At 42.0% G+C, this 21,338-nt stretch overlaps 1 protein-coding gene across 2 annotated transcripts in view; it reads right to left on the reverse strand.

Annotated features, from left to right (window-relative positions):
* creb5b (cAMP responsive element binding protein 5b) overlaps positions 1 to 18,639 on the reverse strand; it is an 86,074-nt gene extending 67,435 nt beyond the window's left edge. The window contains exons 1-3 of one of the 2 annotated variants that reach the window (XM_080427393.1): positions 18,516 to 18,639; positions 4,223 to 4,300; positions 1,768 to 1,861 (exon numbers count right to left, since the gene is read on the reverse strand). In XM_080427393.1, the coding sequence (XP_080283519.1) occupies positions 1,768 to 1,861; positions 4,223 to 4,276 (148 nt within the window). In that variant the 5' untranslated portion in view covers positions 4,277 to 4,300; positions 18,516 to 18,639. Of the gene's footprint in view, positions 1 to 1,767; positions 1,862 to 4,222; positions 4,301 to 11,732; positions 11,788 to 18,515 lie in introns of those variants that run through there. The other variant, XM_080427392.1, reaches the window with a different exon arrangement.
* Between the last annotated feature and the right edge of the window lie 2,699 nt (positions 18,640 to 21,338).

A 21,338-nucleotide genomic window follows, 5' to 3' on the forward strand; every position in this document is an offset into this window, starting at 1 on the left:
ATCGAGCTACAGCGATGGGAGAGGTCACAGATTGGGCTAGAATTGACAAGAACAGAGCACAAAGGATAGAGCAGTGCGCAAAATAGTGGGGGAGATATGCAGTATTGCAGTCATGTCAAGTCATGTATTTTCATATATACTGTAGGGGAGTTTGGCAGGAAAGACATACAAAAATGTGTGCAAAATATACAAATGGTGATACAGACTCAAGTTATGGTAAGTGGCGAGGGGTGAGTTTGGGATTACATTGTTGGTAAGTATTTGCACCAGACAGACAAAGCACGACCCTCATGCTGTTGTTAGATAAAGACACTAGGCTTTGACAAGAGCCATTCCACCTAACAAAGTCCAGATCCCACCTACGGAGAGAGGGTCTCATTTGTTCGGCTCTGTCAAACCGCGGTGCTCTTGAATCCGGGGGGGTGGGGGGGGGGGGGGCATTGAGCACAGATCAGGTTTCAGACAGTTGAAGGTGATTTTAGGATCAAGCCTGTTTTAAAAGGCTAAAAGCATACTTCACAGACTGTTTATCCAATCTGGCTAGACTGGGGATTGACTAAAACGCTCATCATGACCTGTGGCACCCAAAGTACAGTTTTGCCCATAATACACCGTTCTTCACCGTTGTGAGGATGAGAGTTTATCTCAAGCTCTAGGAAGAATAGTCAGCTATCAGTTGGGGTTCATGTTAATAACTCGAGGCAAATGACAGCATTAGACCAAATACAATTACACTGCTAAAGGCGAAAAGGCATATAGCATAACATCTCTTTTTGGTGACAAGATGACATAATGTATTTCCCAGCCAGAAGGGAGTCCCAACATCGATGAGACTGAAAAAACTCTGACACTGTGATCCGTGTCCTCCAAGGTCTTAATAAGAGAAGCAGTCAGAGCTGTAACTCAGACATCCGAGGCTACGCACAACTCGGCCTAGAAAACCCGATCCGACTGCTCCGCCGAGTGTAAATAATAAAGAAGACGCAATCTCAGCAGCATGGGTGAGAGCAGCAGCGCAACAGCCTGCTCTATACCGTCTGGGAGCGAACCAAATGGGAGTTATGGCTCGGCCTTGAGGGTGACACTTACGTGTTGCTGGTACACAATCTATACATGTGGCGTGTTTTTGAGCCGTAGATCAACAGTGTCTGTCTTCTAGATTAACCCGAGACACACCTCGCTGCCAACGCTAGTGGGGTGGACCGCTAATCCATCCACTTTCTGCCTCACCTTCTCTCACTGTCACCGCCATGACTAATGACGGCTCTGGCGATGAGGGGAAGTTGAGCTCGCACATGGCCCGTCGCAGGAAGAAAAAAAATGTTATCTCTGACAAGGCGTTCATCTTCGCTGGCAAAACACGGGGTAATTTCTGCGCTCGTACGTCACTGTCTCTTTTGCTCTGCTTAGGTGTGCAGAACTCCGGGCCAGGTGAACAGGCAAACAGACACACAAACAGGCGTGTGTGTACGCGCGCGCGTACGTGTGTGTACTTTGCGTGTGCAAGTATGCATGTCTGGGGGGGCTGCTCAACAAATTAAGGGCTTATACGCTTGTTGACTCACATGTCAAACGTCACTCGTAAGATTTATATGACTGTACACAACTACCTACAGACTTTCCGTAAACTTCCCCTTAAACAAGACGGACCTATGGATGAGTCACCTCAGCATAGCACCTGTAAACCCTCCAACTGACAACCAGTCCCTGCGGTGGTGCGGCCCACTGGAGGAGAATCACAACTGTATTGACGAAGCGGTAACTAACCTGATAGCATGTTGTCATTCTTTATGGAGGGGAACTTCAGGGTCATCTCATGCTTGTGTCGGTGAATCATCAGATGGTCTTCTGTGGGGAATCGCTGTTAAGTAGAAGAACATAAAGATTCAACTCCCCCGAACAGAAAGAATAATGGTTAGTGTATAGCGTGGTTCTCAAAGTGGGGTCCGGGACCCCCAGGACCAGGAGTCCTTGAGGGGGTTCCAGGGGGTCCCCAGCAAAATGTGTTACTATAACATCAAAATCAGTTTAACCACTTTAACCCTATACATAGACTATTTGAAAACAGCCAATCTACAAGCTCACAACGCATCGTGGGGAAAGCCATTGCGAGCTTGTAGATCTGCTATTTTAAACGAATCTTGAAACGTTTTGAAAATGTTGGAATATTTTTGAAACATTTTAACAACGCAAATTTCTTATGTGGGTCCGTGACCACATATTCATTTGGGGGTCCTTGAGATGAAAACGTTTGAGAACCACTGATGTATAGGGCAGCCCTATCTGTATCATTTAAACCCTTGCTGTCGCTGGACCTTCTCTCCTGTGCCTCAGCTTTGCTACTGTCAACGTTGTTAAAGAGGTGGTGCCATGGTTTTGCACTTTTTCTGACAAGAAAAGTGTCTATGAGGTTGATATAACTTTATTAAGCCCCCTGGTGGTGTTTTTATGGTGTTTTATGTCTTCTCTGACTACTTTGAGTTTCTTCCTGGAGGCTGAAAACTTGAGGGTCAAACGTGCCAATAGAAAAACAGCGCTTTAGTGACATAGTAAAAACATGCCCTCCCCCTCATTATCATAACACAGCAGGTGTGGGCATGAGGAGGAGGAGGGACTAGGACAGGTGGGTGGTGCTAAGGTGGTGGAGGAGGTGCTAAGGTGAGAACCAGGTATACTTAATGAACTGGAGGCGTGTCCACATAAAAACATAATTTTAACAATTTCTGTACACTTTTTTGAAAAAAATCTTCCTCCTAGTAACCATAATACCTGATGATTATGTTTTAGGGGGGGGGGGAAATCACTGAAAATCACGGCACCCCGTCTTTAAAGCAAAAATGTTGAGCTTTTAAAAAAAGGGATTAATAGGGCTGGTGGCTCGCAGTTGGTGTGTGGTGTGTATTGTACCAGCATAGACCCAATCGTGATGTCCTGAGTTGGAATCTCGACACCGAAAGCAGGTTATCTCTCTGCCCTCAATTTCCTGGTCTCTCTCTAATCTCTGATCCACATTCCTTTTTTTTATTGCGTGACGCCTAAAGGCCTAGTTTGTTTCTAACTCATCGATGCTTTTGCCTCTATGTCATGGCTGACTGTATACTATCCAAATAAAGAACTGCCTGAAAACACTATTTTTTTCAAAGAAAAAATAATTATAATCATGAATACAAAAGGGAAGTTAATGTTGTATGGGCCTATTATACACAGTCAATGGAACCCATGTTCCTCACAGCACTAAATCATATTTTTTCATCTCCGGAGTGCATCTTTACAAAAGCGTGACACGCCACATGTATTAACTTCATAACCACTTTCAGACCCGGAGCAACAAGCTTTATTTACAGTTCCTCTTTCTCTGCAGTCTGTGCTATTCTGTTTCTGCCTTATTTGTGAGGCAGTAACCAACCTCCGCAGGCCTGCTCTTCATGTTACAGTAGCGCGCGCACACACACACACACACACACACACACACACACACACACACACACACACACACACACACACACACACACACACACACACATGGATTTGCATGCACACATACACAATCACCCAGGCATGCATGACACTCTTGTGCATGTGCACATGCATACGCAATCACTCAGACATGCACTGAGACACACACACACACACACACACACACACACACACACACACACACACACACACACACACACACACATACACACACACACACACACACACACACACACACACACACACACACACACGCACCTCACTCATGCACACACACATGCGTACAGTATATACCGGTACACAGTTAGAGCTGGGCAAGATGACTTCAAATCAATATCATGAATATTTCTAACTTTTGCCTCGGTTACGATTAATGAACGATTACTTTATACACTAATAAAGTAATCGATTTAATCGATTATAAAAAAAATCCTGTTTTAATAAACAGTCAAAATACACATCTAGCAGATCTACAAGTCGCATGACTTGCATGTGCGATGCGTTGTGAACTTGTGGATCGGCCATTTATGCACGGCACCATTGTACCACGAAGTATAAAATATGGCTTAAGTGATCAACCAGACGAATCGATTTAGAGATTCGGTGTAGACGGAAAGAGTGGTTAAAGTCCAGTTGTAACTCAAGTCCAGTTCTCTTAGACTACAGGGGTTTAAGTGGTTTAATTGCCTTGCCCTATCACACACTGAGATTTTGCTGGCGTGTTGGTGGTTGCGTTGACACTCACCTGAGAACAGCCGGGGGCGCTGCACACGTATGGCCTTTCCTGCTCTGCGTTCATCACTCCAGCCGGCTCCTCATAAAACTACAAATAAAGAGGAGCAGGAAAACCCAGGAGGCATCAGTTTACCTGCACCCAAGAACACAAACACACACTCCACTGATGCTGTCATTCTAGATGGGTGCCGCCGCTACCGTGGCATCTGAAAATAGCAGTGCGGTTATTTTTGGGGACGAGGGAAAACAATACAATATTCCCGCCCTGCGGCGATCCAGAGGCCAAGGAAATGACACGGAGGTTAAAGTTTCAGCTTTGAAAGGCCCAGGAAACGCTGTGATGTGATAACTAAACCTTCGTCATTTGTGAGCATCTCGTTTGCCCCGTTCCTATTATTCGCCGCATGTAAGAGCCGAGCGATCTAAGCCCACGGTTCTCAACAGGTGCCACAGTGGGATGGGAATTTTATGTTGCGTATGAAGTCAGGACCTAGAATATTAAATTACATAATATTCCTCTATTAACCACATTAACCCTGACATCACTATTTTACATATATATTTTAAAATATAGCTAAAATAGCCGCTAGAGCAAGTAGGTCAGGTATTTTTGCTATTCGTCATACAACAAAGTAAATAGGGCTTAAGTGGTTAAAGTTATTCCGCTGTATGTCTGTAAACCCGTCTCTGTATATCTGACTCCATGTTGAGGCAACCCCTTAGCCGAACGGTTAGGGCGCGTACAGTGTATCACATGAGTCCCCGGCTCGATTCTCAGCAGACTGGACCATTTGCTGCATGTCACTCGCCTGCTCTCTCATTGTGTTTCCCGTCTCTCTACACTATATATCTGTAAAATAAATATTAAAGGAAAATATGTATGAGTGATATATATACAAAAGGAGGATTTTAACTACACAAGATGACTTTACTTATTAGCAAAGTATGGGGAGTAAAGTCAGCGTCAGAGTCCATTTTACACTCTCAGAGTTAAATTGACACTGAGGATTTTAGAACGTGCTGTAGTGTTCGGTTGTAATGAAAACCCTTTCTACTCCTGGAACTCCAAGAGCCAAGATTGGACACCTCTGCACTATAGCCTGTCTTTACCGTTAACCATAATGTGAAAGACAGTTCAGCAAATCTTTGGCGAAGCAGCGAGCCACATTGAATTTTAGAAGGAGAACAGACAATCAGAACTAATCAAGGACTTTTCTTTTTTTTTCATGTGAGTGCACTTTCACGTTCCAGACATATTGTACTCATTTGAATGTTTAATCCATTTGTCCAATTCAATAATTATAATGCTCATTCTTCGCCAGAGACGAGGAAGGGGAAGTGATGCGAGAGCGGCAGCACATGTCGGGGGGAGACTCATCAGTCAGCAGGATAGTTTCGACTCATCATAACTTCAAGAACACATGGAAATGTTTTACAGCTCGCAAAAATGCAAATAAGAGGGCAACCTATTTATTTACCGGCAAACTTCTGCCAAATGTGTTTATTTGTAAGTAAGTAATCACCAAGTGTCTTTTTAGCAATAGCCTGGGGCATATATCCGGTGCTTCAAATTAGAGCCAGACCGATTTATCGGTCTGGCCGATATATCGGCCCTCTTTTGACTTCTTTGACGACATCGGTATCTGCAATTATGCAGCTGATGTGTCCACATTTTAACCATGTACAACCTGGCGTCCCTATCTTGAAAAGTTTCAAAAATAGCAAATCTACAAGCTCACAATGCATCATAGTGTGACGTGTTGTGAGCTTGTAGATTGAAATTTTTTGAACATTATTGAAGAGGGTACATGTGGTTAAATAAAACAGAGTTCAGTTTATGTGTGTATTTTATATTTACTTGTTTGATTGTTCATCAGTCAAAACATCGTCTAAATCTGGCATAGGTCGGCTCTACTTCAAATGGACTACAGCCAATGTAACCTGCCATGTTCAACTTGCTTCGGCTTTCTTAGGTACAGTACAGATGTTTTCTTAATAAACTAACAAAGAGTAGCATTCCAGTCCTCTGTTGCAACAGACGTACAATAAAATGCAAGCTAAAACTGTGCAGATTTTGAACGGCGTTGAGAAGGTTAAAAACATCTACCAAATTCTGCAGCTTTTACCACACCACTCATGTGCTCCAAGACAACAACATGCACAACACAACGAAAAAGAAGGCCTTTGGGCTTGGTTTTGTATTTATGCAGGCTTAAGACAGTTTAGAGAAAAGCATGATTTTATCCCACCCAGAAAAGCCGGCACTGTGCCCTATCCAGATGGCAGGAAGACAAAAAAACCCAATACAAAACTCATGAAAAACAGGCCTATTTTGACTCCTTATTCCTTTAGTTTCAAAATCAAACGCAGGACGTTTGACACACCACATGGCTTTGGTGCTAAGATGAAAACAATGTGTGTGGTTATGGAAATATGCACATTAGATGCAGCGCTCTCATAAATATGTCTACTTTAGAGATGTAATATAGATATATAGATACAAATGACATACATTTACCCTTTACAGTGACATTAACTGTTATTAAAGTCGCTAATGTACCATTTTCAGTTGTAAATGTCTATAGACATGACTTTATTAACACAGCAACAAGACGGTACATCTCCAACTCAAAAAGGTACAACCTCTTTGTTTTTTGGAGAGCGATCAAGTGTGCTTCTTGCTCAACACAAGCCCTGACCACGTCTCTAATATGACACCGGGTGACTGTGGCCTGCAGTGTCACGCTGCTGTGCGAGTATCTGATTTATGGAGGCATATCGTTGACCATCGAACCGCAAGGTAAACTACACTCATCGCTATGACACTCAACCACAAAGCAGCCGCCCCGGGCCAATATTGGCAGCAACATCTAGACACGGCACAAAAATACGGTCAGACAAGCTTAGTGAAGATGACAAGAACATGTGGATGAAAAGCTAAACTATGGTCACAAGTTTTGCACTCCTGCAAATGCTACGAGCATGTGACAACAATGTGAATGCCGCCCCGTCCAATGAGGACCAATGTCCTTCTATTCCAACACACCTGAAGCTGAGCTTTAAAAAAACAAACAATACACCTGAATGAAAACTCCATTATTTCCTTATATGTATTCTCTGACATCTTTCACCGCTACTGTACAGCTGTCGATACACGTTGGTTTATACACATTTCTAAAAGTTTGTTTGATCAATCGACGAATAACGTCATAGGGTCTCCACCACCATGTCATGCTCTCTCCACAGTGACTATAGAGCTGGTATTTACAGGGACGATGGTACAGTACCATACAGTCCACATGTGTGACAGACACAACACAGACAAGGTGTCCTGCTCTCTGCCTGCCATGACCAGCACGTTTACAGGTACTTAAACGCACCAGAACCTGGAGTCGCAGCCACACATGACGTGTTGGACATGAATACCTTCATACATTATTTACACGTGTGTTTTTTTCACTGGTACAGACTATTTCCTCCAGCACAGTCAAAACATTCAAATATTGTGTTATGCTAAGCAGCGCTGTTTTCCTAACAGGCTGTACTTCATAGCTGAGCAGGCAGACGAGGGTCTGGACAGGGTCTCTCTGTCAAAGAGCATGGAGGACTGGTTCTCTCTCTCTCTCTCTCTCTCTCTCTCTCTCTCTCTCTCTCTCTCTCTCTCTCTCTCTCTCTCTCTCTCTCTCTCTCTCTCTCTCTCTCTCTCTCTCTCTCTCTCTCTCTCTCTCTCTCTCTCTCTCTCTCTCTCTCTCTCTCTCTTTCACCCTCGCCTCCTAATCCATCTGCACCCCCCTCTTGCTCTCCGCTCGCTCACCTGCTCTGTTTTGGACACAACACAACCTCAAAGGAGAAAATGCAAGGGCTAAAAACCACAACATGACAAACACCACCGGTGATGTTCTAAAACCGAGGGGCGAACAGCTAAATGCAATAGACCTCGGTAAAAGCGAATACTTGAACCACTGCTTAAAGTAGGCAAGTTCATTGTGCGGCAGTTGTTCTCGGCTCCATGAAACATCCCGGGCCACATTCTGACCTTAATAAGAAGGGAGATGAAGTTTCTCACATAGAATGTGAGAAAACGTTGTTGGCCTATTTGTAGAGGCTCTTTCACAAAGTTTGCCAAAGATATTTTTCAATAGTAACCAATGATGATCATTCTCAAACTGTTGCATAAATCATTTCAACAGTCTAACTCTCAAAGCTTCACAACAAATCAAAAAAGCAATTTCAAATTATAGAACAAACTGATAAGACAATTTGTAGGCATTGTTTCCTAAGAATACGAGGATTAAGGATTATATAAAAATGTAAATAAAACATGATTTTTTCCCCCCTTCCTGCTTCTAAAATAGGCCTACATCAACTCATCACATTTGAGCAGGAAATCCAAACCATATGAGGCATAAAACATTAAAACATGGCCTCCGCGTACTGTATGCCTGGCTGAATTGTCCAATAGCTTTCACACTTCAAATTGTCAGCGCTCAACGCCCTTTCCCTTCGTCTGGGCATTTGGCTCTCATTTGATATAGATGTTTTAGTTTAGCAGAGGAAATTTGGTTACATTTTACATTAACTAAATCCTGATGTGAAAGAAAGGAGAGGAGAGGTGGGAGGGTTAGGATTAGGGACCGGAGTTCGGTTTCAAGGGGAATCAGGGGGGAAAGAATTCTCCAGGTAGACCCCACATATTAGAATTTAAACAATATGGTGACAGGAGAGAGCACGAACGGAGGAGGGGAGGGAGGGTTAAAGGCATTTGGGGTTACAGCAAGCACAAACTTGTACGGCAACGTCTCAAATCTCCTCGTTCGCTGGCCTGCCCGGGAACCTTCAACAACAGCCTGAGTTCAAGGTGGGATCACGACAGGCCCTGAGGCAACGACCAACGTTCTCCCTCTGAGACGATGTGTGTGCTGAGAAGCCCGGGTGTCGTCTACCTGAACGCATGTCATGCAGGCCTGTGAGAGGTTAACTGTCAACCACTGCCACAACGCCTACGTCTCGCGGCCCCCCTAAATTGACAACAAACACATCGATGCCCCCTTCACAAGGGTCACTGACTGTGGCAATGGCACCACTCTGAATAGTCTTGATATGCAGATGTCTACTGATAACAAGGTACCGCTATTAGTTGCAAGCTTGTACTACAACGGAGGAGAAGAGAGTTTCAAAAGAATATACTGTTTCGATGTGGATTACTATTAACAGAAAACTGGAACAGAAAGAAACTGATTCAGAATAAAACTGTTCTTAAGATACCTCAAAATGAAGCAGACTTTTCAAGTCGAAGTTTTGGCCAAATTTCTGACTAAGTGGATCTGCTCATTGCAGGAATTATTTATAGAGTACTGACTGTAGTTTGAGCACCTGTTAGATTAAAATCGCCACCATCTCTTCCAGTGCACGCAACTAATGTTAAATTAATCTGGATTGTGGATCACATTCCAGACATTGCAGCAATGAACAACGCAGAGAGGTATAGGCACTACCTAAAGCATCAAGTTGAACATTCATTTACTTCTGCAGATGTAGAATTAAAATTAAAATTCTGTGAGTTTGTAGACTGACATTGAGGTACATTTAAGGCACCTTAGCGACACTACACAAACTCACTGAATGTTCAGTCTGTTGTTGCCTTGTCAAAAGAAGTTGATCTATCATGGGCTAATATATCAGTATTGTTTGTGAAATAAAAAGAAAAACATTCTCTTGTCATTTTGTTAATGTCATTGCACAGCAATGTTAAATTAACACAGAGGATTTAGCTGTACTCTATACAAATATTTACAAATGGACCAGTCCCTGATTTCTTTTTGGGTGATACTGTATGTGTATTTAAAATTCAAGTTTTTGTACAATAAACTTTGATTTTGCAAAGAATAATGAATGACTTCTAATGGAAATTGTATAGTAGGCTACATAACCTTTTTTTCTATTTTGTTTTTAATAAAGGCTAATGACAAGCTCTCCTCGATCTTTTTGTGAAATTGTGAAATAGGCCTATACAGGTAACTAAAAATATTGTCTAAAAGAAAATATGAACTTCCTCTAATCCAAACTTATTCTGTATTATTATTTATTTAATTTACTTTATAACATGTTTTTGTGAGTGGTTTAGGCTACATGTCTAAAACTAACATTTGACATTTCTTTCAGATTTTCTTGTGATTTTTCTCTATTTCACAACAATGAATCAGTCCAGTTATTAACCAAGCTCTATAATCCTTGAATGGCATGACCAATAGCATTTTTATCAGGAACAAAAATATGAAAATAAATAGAAACACTAGAATTGAGTGTCCAAAAAGCAGTGTGCTGAAACAAGTGGTTATTAACTACCAAACAAACGTGGTGCTGCTCCGCTGTCTGTCACACACAAACATCATGACAGCAAAGCCTTTTACCAAAAGAAAACATCTCTCTTTTCAGCCACAAGTGCGCCTCGTCAGCACAAAGTCCCCGAAAAACGCTCCAACATCTCGGGCGCTTAATCAAATATCGACCCGGCCTGCAGAAGAATGACGTAATGTTCGGTTACATTACATTCCTCTTTCAAGAGAATAAGGAGAACATCAATTTCAAAGAAATACGCCACAATGGTGACATTATTTAAAACCCGCGTCTTTGGCAGCAACATCATGTTATTTATTCTTTAAGCCGTGGTGCTGATGGCGTGTAAACCGCATCCCCGCAGCGGCTCACGTAACGCAGGCTCTACAGTAGACTGGAGGCTGTCCGCGGATGGGACAGACCCATCGGATGGGACAGCCGGGGATGACAATGACGCACGGGCAAAACGCGGAGCTCTTTCTTGGCCCAATTTGAGACGCAACAACGGCGGATGATGTCCAAAAAATCTATTTGATTGAATGATTGCTTGATTGAATACTTTATTAACAGTTTGCAAAAAAAAAAAAAGCACAGAAAGTGCAGTTCCATACAAAAGGATGCTAAAAGGATTAAATCGTTAAACCCACAAGAAGGCACTATGGCTTGTTTCCATTGGGGTCCTGTGCATTCGTATCAAGTAGATCATTTAAGGCAATTGAACGCGCTTTTTTTGCTGTTGCGTTTTTCTCATTTTGATCGCTGAGTTTTGCGTAAAATTCCTGCAGGTTCTGCGTGACAGACTGCGTGCATGCAGCGGGACAGCAGCACTTGACCCAACGGCTCAACTTCAACAACAGTCAACAGACAGACACGCATCAGGGACACTGTCTGGAGCGACATGGTCATGACCGTTAGATTTAGTGATCAAGCGACAGCATTTTCAAGTCATTTAATGAGCATGCATGCATGAATGGACTTGAGCAACAGAAAGGAAAAAAAAAGCCCTTGTGTTTTTATTGTTATTATTATTATATTATTATGCGAGTTTAAAACAAGCTGTTGCATCCATAAAGAACGGGGCATAAAGTAACACGGATCGGGCTTTAACTCTAGCACAACAATCTACAAGTGCAACATGCACGATCTGCTCGTAGGGGTGTATTATAGAATGGCTTTGAACTTACCAAACAAGTGTAGAAAAATTGAAGTTGCCTCTGAGCACAAACCACGTTGGACTGAGAAAAGATTACAATACGTTCTATTTAGAGAAGCATAACGTCACCCTCTGGGTGACGTCACGTGGGATTCCTGAACTTCTAAATCATTGCGGTCCCGCTCGCAGGGGCGGGGCAAGCGAGGCGGGGTTTGTCAAACGTAGCCTGCACACACACAGTGTGTGTGTGTGTGTGTGTGTGTGTGTGTGTGTGTGTGTGTGTGTGTGTCTCTGCTGGACATGATGGGAGAGGGTGTGGCGCATAGACCCAGCTTCACTATTGACCAATTAGCAATAACCTGCTCAGTACTGCATCCTCCTCTCTTATCACCAATTTGTAACATATTCCTGCTTTTGCATAATTAATCCTAAATCCTTATTCAGTTTTCCCACGAGAACAGGACTGCACTGGCAGCTCATCCAAGATTATATTAAAGCTTTATAAACACTGACATCTTGGATTTGATTAAGATGCAAACACTAGAATTGAAAAGAAAAATAAAATCCATGTGTTTACTCATCCCCCCATGCATGTGAGTGTGTGTGTGTGTGTGTGTGTGTGTGTGTGTGTGTGTGTGTGTGTGTGTGTGTGTGTGTGTGTGTGTGTGAGTGTGTGTGTGTGTGTGTGTGTGTGTGTGTGTGTGTGTGTGTGTGTGTGTGTGTGTGTGTGTGCGTGCGTGCGTGCGTGCGTGCGTGCGCGTGTGTGCGTGCGTGCGTGCGTGCGTGCGTGCGTGTGTGTGTGTGTTTGTGCGTGCGTGCGTGCGTGTGTGTGCATGTGTGTGCTAGGCAAATAAGAAAATGTGCTATCTCCTTTCTTTCCTCTGTTAATAATAAATAATGGAGCTGCTGGTCTACCATATGTAAATAAGTAATCGGTGGCATCATATTGACCTCTAAATGTTGGATTTAAGGAGATGCTGTTACAGAGACAGAGAAGTGAATGATATTTGTCGAAGACAGAGGGGTCATTCGATGCCGAGGATATCAAAGGGCCAGACCATACAGTAGTATCAGCCCTTTATCCACGCAGCTCTGCAAGTCAAACAGAGCCTTAGAGCTAAATGTATACAAAAAGAAATGTACAGAATATGGTACTGTTATATGTAACTCTGTAATGCACCTGTCAGCGTGCACAGCAACCAGATTCATACTCATGATGACAAACAATGATCCGGAGCCTGTCTACAAACACAAATCGCTACAAACTAAGGAATGGGAGGACACACACACAACCTGTGAGTCACACGCAAAGGCACCAGATGTCCTTCCTCCCAAGAGCAAACAAGCTTTACCAGAAGTAATAGAAACCTTTTTATTGTTTGATGTGTTTTGATGTTTGATGATTTATTTTTGTTTTTCTTTAATGGAGTTGGCCTCTTAAATTGTAAGAAACATCATAATTCATACTGTTATGCAATGATGTTTTCTAATAAAACTTGAACTTGAACGGACTTGAACTTTTGTCTCCTGACAAAATTCGTGTTTAATCATGATAATGATTCTAATTATGTCTTAGGTTGGGATTTTAGCTTTTTAACTAAGTTAGGATACTGTATATCACTGTCTGTCAAACACTGGTCCAATCAACCAACCAACCAACTGACCAGTCAGTCAGTCAGTCAGTCAGTCAGTCAAGTCAGTCAGTCAGTCAGTCAGTCAGTCAGTCAGTCAGTCAGTCAGTCAATCATCCAAACAAACAAACAAAATATCTATATCTATCTATCTGTCTGTCAATCCATCTAAAACTTGCTATAGCAAACATTTCCAGCCAAAGTCAATTCCATAATTCCATATAAGTGAAATAGATAAGTAGGCTAATCTATAATAGCAGCACTTTCCACACAAATCCTATGTTTGATGTGTTTTGATGTTCGATGATTTTTCTTTAATAGAGCGGCCCTCATGAATTGTAAGAAACATCATAATTCATACCGTTATGCAATGATGTTCTCTAATAAAACTTGAACTTGAACAGACTTGAACTTTTGTCTCCTGACAGAATTTGTGTTTAATCATGATAATGATTCTAATTATATGTCTTAGGTTGGGATTTTAGCATTTTAACTAAGTTGGGATACACTACTGTATATCACTGTCTGTCAATCACTGGTCCAATCAACTAACCAAACAACCAACTGACCAGTCAGTCATCCAAACAAACAAACAAACAAACATCTATATCTATCTATCTGTCAATCCATCTAAAACTTGTTATAGCAAACATCCAGCCAAAGTCAATTCCATAATTACATAAAAGTGAAATAGATAAGTAATCTATAATAGCAGCAATTTCCACACAAATCATAAAATAATCATATAATAATCTGCATGTGGGGCAGGATGGTATAGCTGACTGAATAGTGCGTTGACCGCATGACGTCCCTGGTTTGATTCCAGTAAGGTGCACTTCCGTGTCGTTCCTCCTCTCTACACTCAGCTTCCTGAAATCTGCACCTTTGCTACGGTGCAGCAGTGGTTCTCCACCTGTGGGTCGAGACCCCCAAGGGGGTCCCCACATGATTTTGGGGGGATCCCCAGATGACAGTGAAATGACAATTTAAGGACTTTTAAGACTTTTTTAATACCTCAACAAAAAAGAATAAAGAAAAGAAAAAGACCATTCCTGCATCAAACTATACAATAAAAACTGGTCAAACTTTGGCCAAATTGTCAACTAATGTAAGAAAGAGGCAAAAATGTTGAAAATAGCCGATTTACAAGCTCACAAAGCCTCGTGTTGTGAGCTTGTAGATCAGCTATTTTCACAATATTTATCTGTGGAACCGAGTCAAATAAAACTCCTACATTCCAAGTGCTTTTCAGGGTGGGGGGTCCCCAGTTTCAAATATGATCATTTTGGGAGGTCACGGCCTGAAAAGGTTGAGAACCACTGCAGTAGGCTACTATAAGAGATATACTGAACCGCTTTCAGAGGAGGAAAACGCCACGGGTCGGGGGCCGGGCGTGTGACCTGACGGTGGCGTCTGGCTGGAACACAGACACCGGGAGCGAAGCTGTCCTGGGTACCAGGGATTAATGATGACGCCTCCCTCACCCAGTGAGAGATGTTTACCACTGGTCTGACTGCTCCAGTGCTGCTCCACCATCATCACCAGACACACTAAAGCCCAATTTATTCTTCGTCATACGATGGCGTCGCAGGCCGAAAATAGCCAATCTGTAAGCTCACAACGTGTCTCAGATGCGACGCGTTGTGAGCTTATAGATCTGCTGTTTTAGCTCCGCGATGCCGTAGTACGGCGGATCATAAATTAGACATAAGAGCTCCTGTGACTGAAACAATAATGCAGGCTGAAAAAGCGCCCCATAACTCAGGGCCCCTCCGCCTCTGTCCTTTAAACGCTGAGCTTTAATCAACGTTTATGACATGCTTTTGTCTCTTTATTGCCAATATATTTCCCGACCAATCCAAACATTATGTTCCCGGTGGAGCAGGACTATTAACGGGCGGAAGAGCCGATACAGTTTGAGGTCAGCGACCCTCACTAAAGGAGACTCGATCTATATTATAACAAAGCTTTTACTATTCCAGGGCCTTTTTCACTGTGCTTTTTTGAATATCACCTTGAAATAAAGAGAAGACACAGTCTGCCACCGATGACTGCTTAGCTGAAGTGGGTACAGGAAGCAGCGACAAGACAAATAGGAAAACTTTACACACTAAACAGAAATGGTGCTAAATAGCACTAAAACTGGTTATTTACTTGTAATAATAGGGGAACTTCTTTTGGTGCACTATAGAAGCATTAGACATTTGGAGTGTGTACTGATGGAGCTGCAATGCTGACAGGCAGTCATGTCTCTTTTGGGCGCCCTGGAAAAAAGGTTAAATAACACTGCTTTAATGTGTTATCCTTAGGAAATACACAGTATTTTAAAGTAGTTATTTCTTCTTTCCTACTAAACTAAACTAAACTAAACTAAACTAAACTAAACTAAACTAAACTAAACTAAACTAAACTAAGCCAAACTAAGCTAAACTAAACTAAACTAAACTAAACTAAACTAAACTAAACTAAACTAAACTAAACTAAACTAAACTAAACTAAACTAAACTAAACTAAACTAAACTAAACTAAACTAAACTAAACTAAACTAAACTAAAATTAAATTAAATAAACTAAGCTGAAATAAACTAAACAGTAGAGAACTTCTACAGAACCATACAGGGGCATAACAGTTCTTTGCACGGCAGCTGTGAAGTAAGACTTCAACCACCCTAAAAAAACCACTTAAAGGGATAGTTCACAAAAAATATATACTTTTTGTCTCCGCCAGGCCGAAAGGCATGGCGAGAGAGTATGTTTTGCCCCCTGTCCGTCCGTCCGTGTGTGTGTGTGTGTCCGTGTGTGTGTCCGTCTGTGAACAGCTAATCTCCGACACCGTTGGCTTGATCGCAGCGAAACTGTGCACACACACTCCCTGGATGCCAATTCAGAACCTCTGCCCCAAATTTTTCACACGGGCCTGTTATAGCGCCACCAGGAGGCCGCTTTTTGCAAAACACATTTTTTGACAGTACTCCTACAGATTTTGTCCAAACGTCACACAAATCGGTACACAGTATCTCTATAGTCATTAAACAAAAATAGTTTTTCAGATTTTTGCACATACATTCCCACTAGGACGAGGAAGAAAAGATTTTTCAAATCAGCCTCATGGTGGCGCTATAACAGGCCGATTCGTGTTTTTACCCGTAACTGCACCGATCTGTCTACAACTTTGTATGCGCACTCCATTTTTCATATTCCATCCTGATTGGCTACGATTGACATCTAAAGTTTACAGGAATGGCGCGTATTGAACTAAATGCCGCAAATCATGAACGCAGTGTCCGATTGCCGTGAAACTTTTCACGCACATTCACACTACGTTGAGGAACAAATGCCACCCTTTCAACATTGCCCTATTATAGCGCCACCAGGAGGCCGATTTTTACAAAACTTGATTCATCACGCAAACCGGTACACATTATCTCTATAGTCAAGTGATCAAGACGGATCCGTCCGATTTTTCACATTCCATCCTGATTGGCGAATTCAGAACATTGCTGGTCCACACTCACCTACCTGACCTGGCGGAGACCTGTGCTCCGAGGAGCACTTTTTCTAGTTTTCTATCGATTAGTCACCCCATGGAGACTTGAATTCATGGATATTTTTCTTTTTTTTGTCGCATTCCTAAGCCAATAATTTGATGACCAGCGGACCGGTAGGCAGCGGTTCTGGTAGGAGACACAAAGGCAAGACTCTTTGTGTCTCCTACCGGAACCGCTGCCGGTCATCATATTATTGGCTTAGGAATGTGACAAAAACAAAAAAATATCCATTAATTCAAGTCTCCATGGGGTGACTAATCGATAGAATAAAAGTAATTTTGGGGGTGAACTATCCCTTTAAGAACCTCCATTGTTTGGTGTGTATGAGTAAATCATTTCTTTTTTTGTTGTTGTTTTGTTGAATAAAATCCATTTGGAAATATCTGGCAGTGAACAAACGGTGAAGTTGGAAACTAACTCTGTTTGATCTTGCAGATGGATGGAATGTTACTGTCTCTTCTATAGCAGAGATGATTGTGCCTGCAGGAATGGAAATGTTGAGGTCTTGGGTTTTATGTAATGTTGCAGCGCGGCCTGCTTCTTCACCGCACCCTGGGCAGGGCAAGTGAAGATACCCATTTAACCACTTTTAACCTGGCATCCCTATTTTAAAAATGTTTCAAAAAGGAACTTCAAACTCTTACCCTCTCTGGGCTAATTTAACCCTCAGAAGTGCACAGTGTCACAGCAAAGAGATGTTCTGGCATATCTCTCAGATGCAAGTGGAAAGGAAGGAGAACAGGGGAGTGGGGGAAAAGTAAAAAATAAACAAAACGTGTGTTGTCTTTTAAATGGCTAGTGACTCAGTCAAAGAAAGAACCCCAATCTGTAATTGATAATGTTTTCATACATCACACTATCATAATTAACTAATTCTGATGGTTTGTTTTTCCACATAACTCTACAAGATTGTATTTCCCCTGTGGTGAGGTATTGCTGTTGCTTTATATCTTCCAGATTTACGGGCAATTTTGCCGTGGTCTGCAAGCTCGCTGCTCTGCTAACATGCTAGATTGCAATTGACAAATAAACACGATAACGACTTGAACCAGAAATAAATATCGGATTGGTCCAGGGAGTCTTGGAGCTGGAAAATCTCACTGGTGCTTATTTTGATGGGTCAAATTAACCACTTAAATCCTATTCATTGACTGGAGTCCCCCAGGGGTCTATGCTAGGCCCCCTCCTTTTTTCCCACTAAACCAAGTCTCTTCACCGAAACTAGCCAGTCTGCATGTTGCGAAATGTTAGCTTGTAGCTTGTGAAACGTAGCTTGTATAGATCAGCTATTTTTCACTGAATATTCACCCCAGAATAGGGATGCTATGGGGAATAGGGATGTGGTTAATTTGACCCATCAAAACAAAGTAGAGGGGGAAACGGTGCTTACCTTGTATAGAGCCCCGAGGGACACCGGTCAACGAAGTATAAAGGGTTTAAGTGCTTAAGGGACTTGTATCATTTCCTTAGTAATCAAATAACTTAGTTGCCTCTAGCACGAGGGCCGGTTGTTGAATGGTAAATGGACTGCATTCATATAGCGCCTTTCTCCAAAGCGCTTTACAATGTATTTCACATTCACCCATTCACACATTCACACACTGACGGCAGAGGAAACCATGCCAAGGCACCAACCTGCTAATCGGGAGACGTTAGGGTGTCTTGTTCAAGGACACTTTGACACAAAGCCAGGAGGAGCCAGGGAATCCAACCGGGAACCTTCCGATTCCAAGATGTGCCGCTCGGCCTCCTGGCCTCCAGGCTCTCAAGACAGATCCTGCAATATACAAACGTAAAATATGTTTTGTGAATGGGTTCCCTGATTGCTGCCCACCACACTGTACATACAAGTGACTGAATGCACTTGTTGGGTACATGAATAAGAGGGCTACAGTATACAATGTTGTCAATTACCTGAAGCTCTGTAAAAAATATATATAAAACTGATTTCCGTGTAGCACACAGGTCGCCATCCTGTGATTAACACCAACCTATTTGGTAAATCTTTTAGGGCCGAAAATCACACATAGGGCTATTACCTCATCTGCTTTTATGGCCTATAACGAATCGAACGGTTGTGATTAGTTGCAGCTTTACTCGTCAAGAACGGCCGTCGATAAATAACCCGGGGACAGGCGATGCCAACATTTCAAAATGAAAGCGCTTCTCAACTCACTCAAACAGGGGGTTGAGTGTGATGTCATGCTTTCCCCGTAATGTCCCACACATAGCTCTCTCTCTCTCTCTCTCTCTCTCTCCTTCTCTCTCTCTCTCTCTCCATCATTCTTGGAAAATGGCTTTACCAGCATTGCTTCGACTGATCTGAGGCTGGGCTGGGTCCACTCTGAGGAACCTATTACACCACCAGTGGGCATGCGGCCCAAAAGCAGCTCCCATGCCAGTACATGTGAAAGGGAAACTAACTGGAGAGATTAAGAGTTCAGTGGAATGGTGAAGAAGAAAAAAAATGACAGCTTAGTTAGGGAGGGGAAAGTGTGGCTTTGACTGTTGGCTTTGTTACTCCAATAATACTACACAACACAACACTTGAGTATGGAAATTTGCACTATTTCTGTATATTTCTGTATATATTTTGGTCTGTATGTCCTGGGAAGCACCACGACCTTATCTGTACATGAAATGTGACGTGGAAAAATAACTACATTATATAATATACTACTACACAACGCTTTTGCATTGAAAAGGGTTTGGCATTTATTTACTTTTTGCATTTACTGTGAGGTTTCCCTGAGTTTCCCTGTGTACTGTATGTGTACTTTATGTGTAGTGTATTTGTACTTTGTGTGTGCTTTATGGGTAGTGTATGTGTAGTGTATGTGTACTTTAGGGGTAGTGTAGGTTTACTATATGACATGTACAATCCATAATGTATTAGCCTACTGCTAACTTTGGAGACATGCATGTTATGATGCAGGTTCTCAGAATGAAATCTTACCTTTGTCTGGGTGATAAATAGGAATAACCACCGTGTGAGCATCAGACCTCCGATTGGCAGGTGCCAGGTGGCAGCTGTAGTGAGGCAGAGCAGTATATAATAATGTAAGTTAAACGTTATTTAACGCACCGGTATGCTATTGTTTTAACCACTTCAGCCCTACGTACAGTAGGTATACTTTGGCATAGGATGGATAGCGAAAATAGCTGATCTACAGTACAGAAGCTTGTAGATTTACTATTTTTGACCATTTTGAATTTGGGGTTTACAAACATTTTGAAATGAATAAATAATAATGCTCGGCATGTCCAGAATCGGACACCATGGTTGAAAGTGGTTAGGGAACAAAACATCAGGGCCATCAGCTTGAATAGCAATTCAAATCAAATTTATACTACACAAGCAGACTAGTAGACTACACACCCCTCTCTCTGTCTCTCCCTCTCACTTTCTATATCTCACACTCACTCACTCACTCACTCACTCACTCACACACTCACACACCACACCACACCACACCACACCACACCACACCATACACAACACAACCACCGCCACCAGCAACAAAGGTTGTATAAAGATATCGTTGCTGTCAGGCAGAAACCTTGTTTCTCTTATGTCTGTTTGTTTTTTCATAAATTAACTCATTAATTAATCATACAAGAGTGTTGCACAAAAACAGCTATTTTCACTGTTTTAATATATTTTAAAAAATATTAATACAAAAGGTTTCCACCCGACAGCAACGATAATTATGTTCAACTGGTTGCTGAGAGTGTGTGATAAATCTTAATATCACTATACAGTAGTTTCAGTGTGGTGAGCCTGCCTCAAAACTTAGTCAGACAATTTGCAGTGAAACAAACAAAATCTCACGGTCACAGATGGATTAATCTTCATGGTGTTGATGTCCAGGATTAGCAGCAGTGTCAAACAGCAATTTGAGGCATAACTGATTTGAAATGCAGTGGACCACCATCCATTGAAGAGACCTAAAGTGAGAGTTGACATTTAATCCCATGATGCAAAGAAGGCTAAATGTTTCAACTGGCTTCTCAATTGTATTATTAACTCATGGTAATTCTATTTACATGAAAGATTATAATTTAGTAAACCTTTCTCCCTTTGTGTTTCAGCTCCTTCCTTGTGCTGGCATATTCCTTTCATGTTCTATAGACCTTTTCATACTTCATACTTTCATACAAGATAACATTTTAAATCAGTCAAGTTTATTTCCTGAGTAAACAATTCCATTGAGAAGGTATATAAGAATAGATAAGACCTCTGTAGATTTGCGTTGTGAACCAATTGGGGTGACCAAATAGATACTGTAAAAAGGATAACAGAGGCACTAAGATTAGACAGGAAACAAGGGACGTCAGTTATCTGTTAAACAATACTGCCTCATGGCGGCCAGAAGAAAAAGGTGCACCTTCTAAAAACAAACGCGTCCTCTTCTGGCCCAGCCGATAATAACCCCTGAAAATAAACATATTACCATA

The sequence above is a fragment of the Gymnoscopelus braueri genome (genome assembly GCF_963280865.1).
Source record: "Gymnoscopelus braueri genome assembly, chromosome: 4".
Lineage (NCBI taxonomy): Eukaryota > Metazoa > Chordata > Actinopteri > Myctophiformes > Myctophidae > Gymnoscopelus > Gymnoscopelus braueri.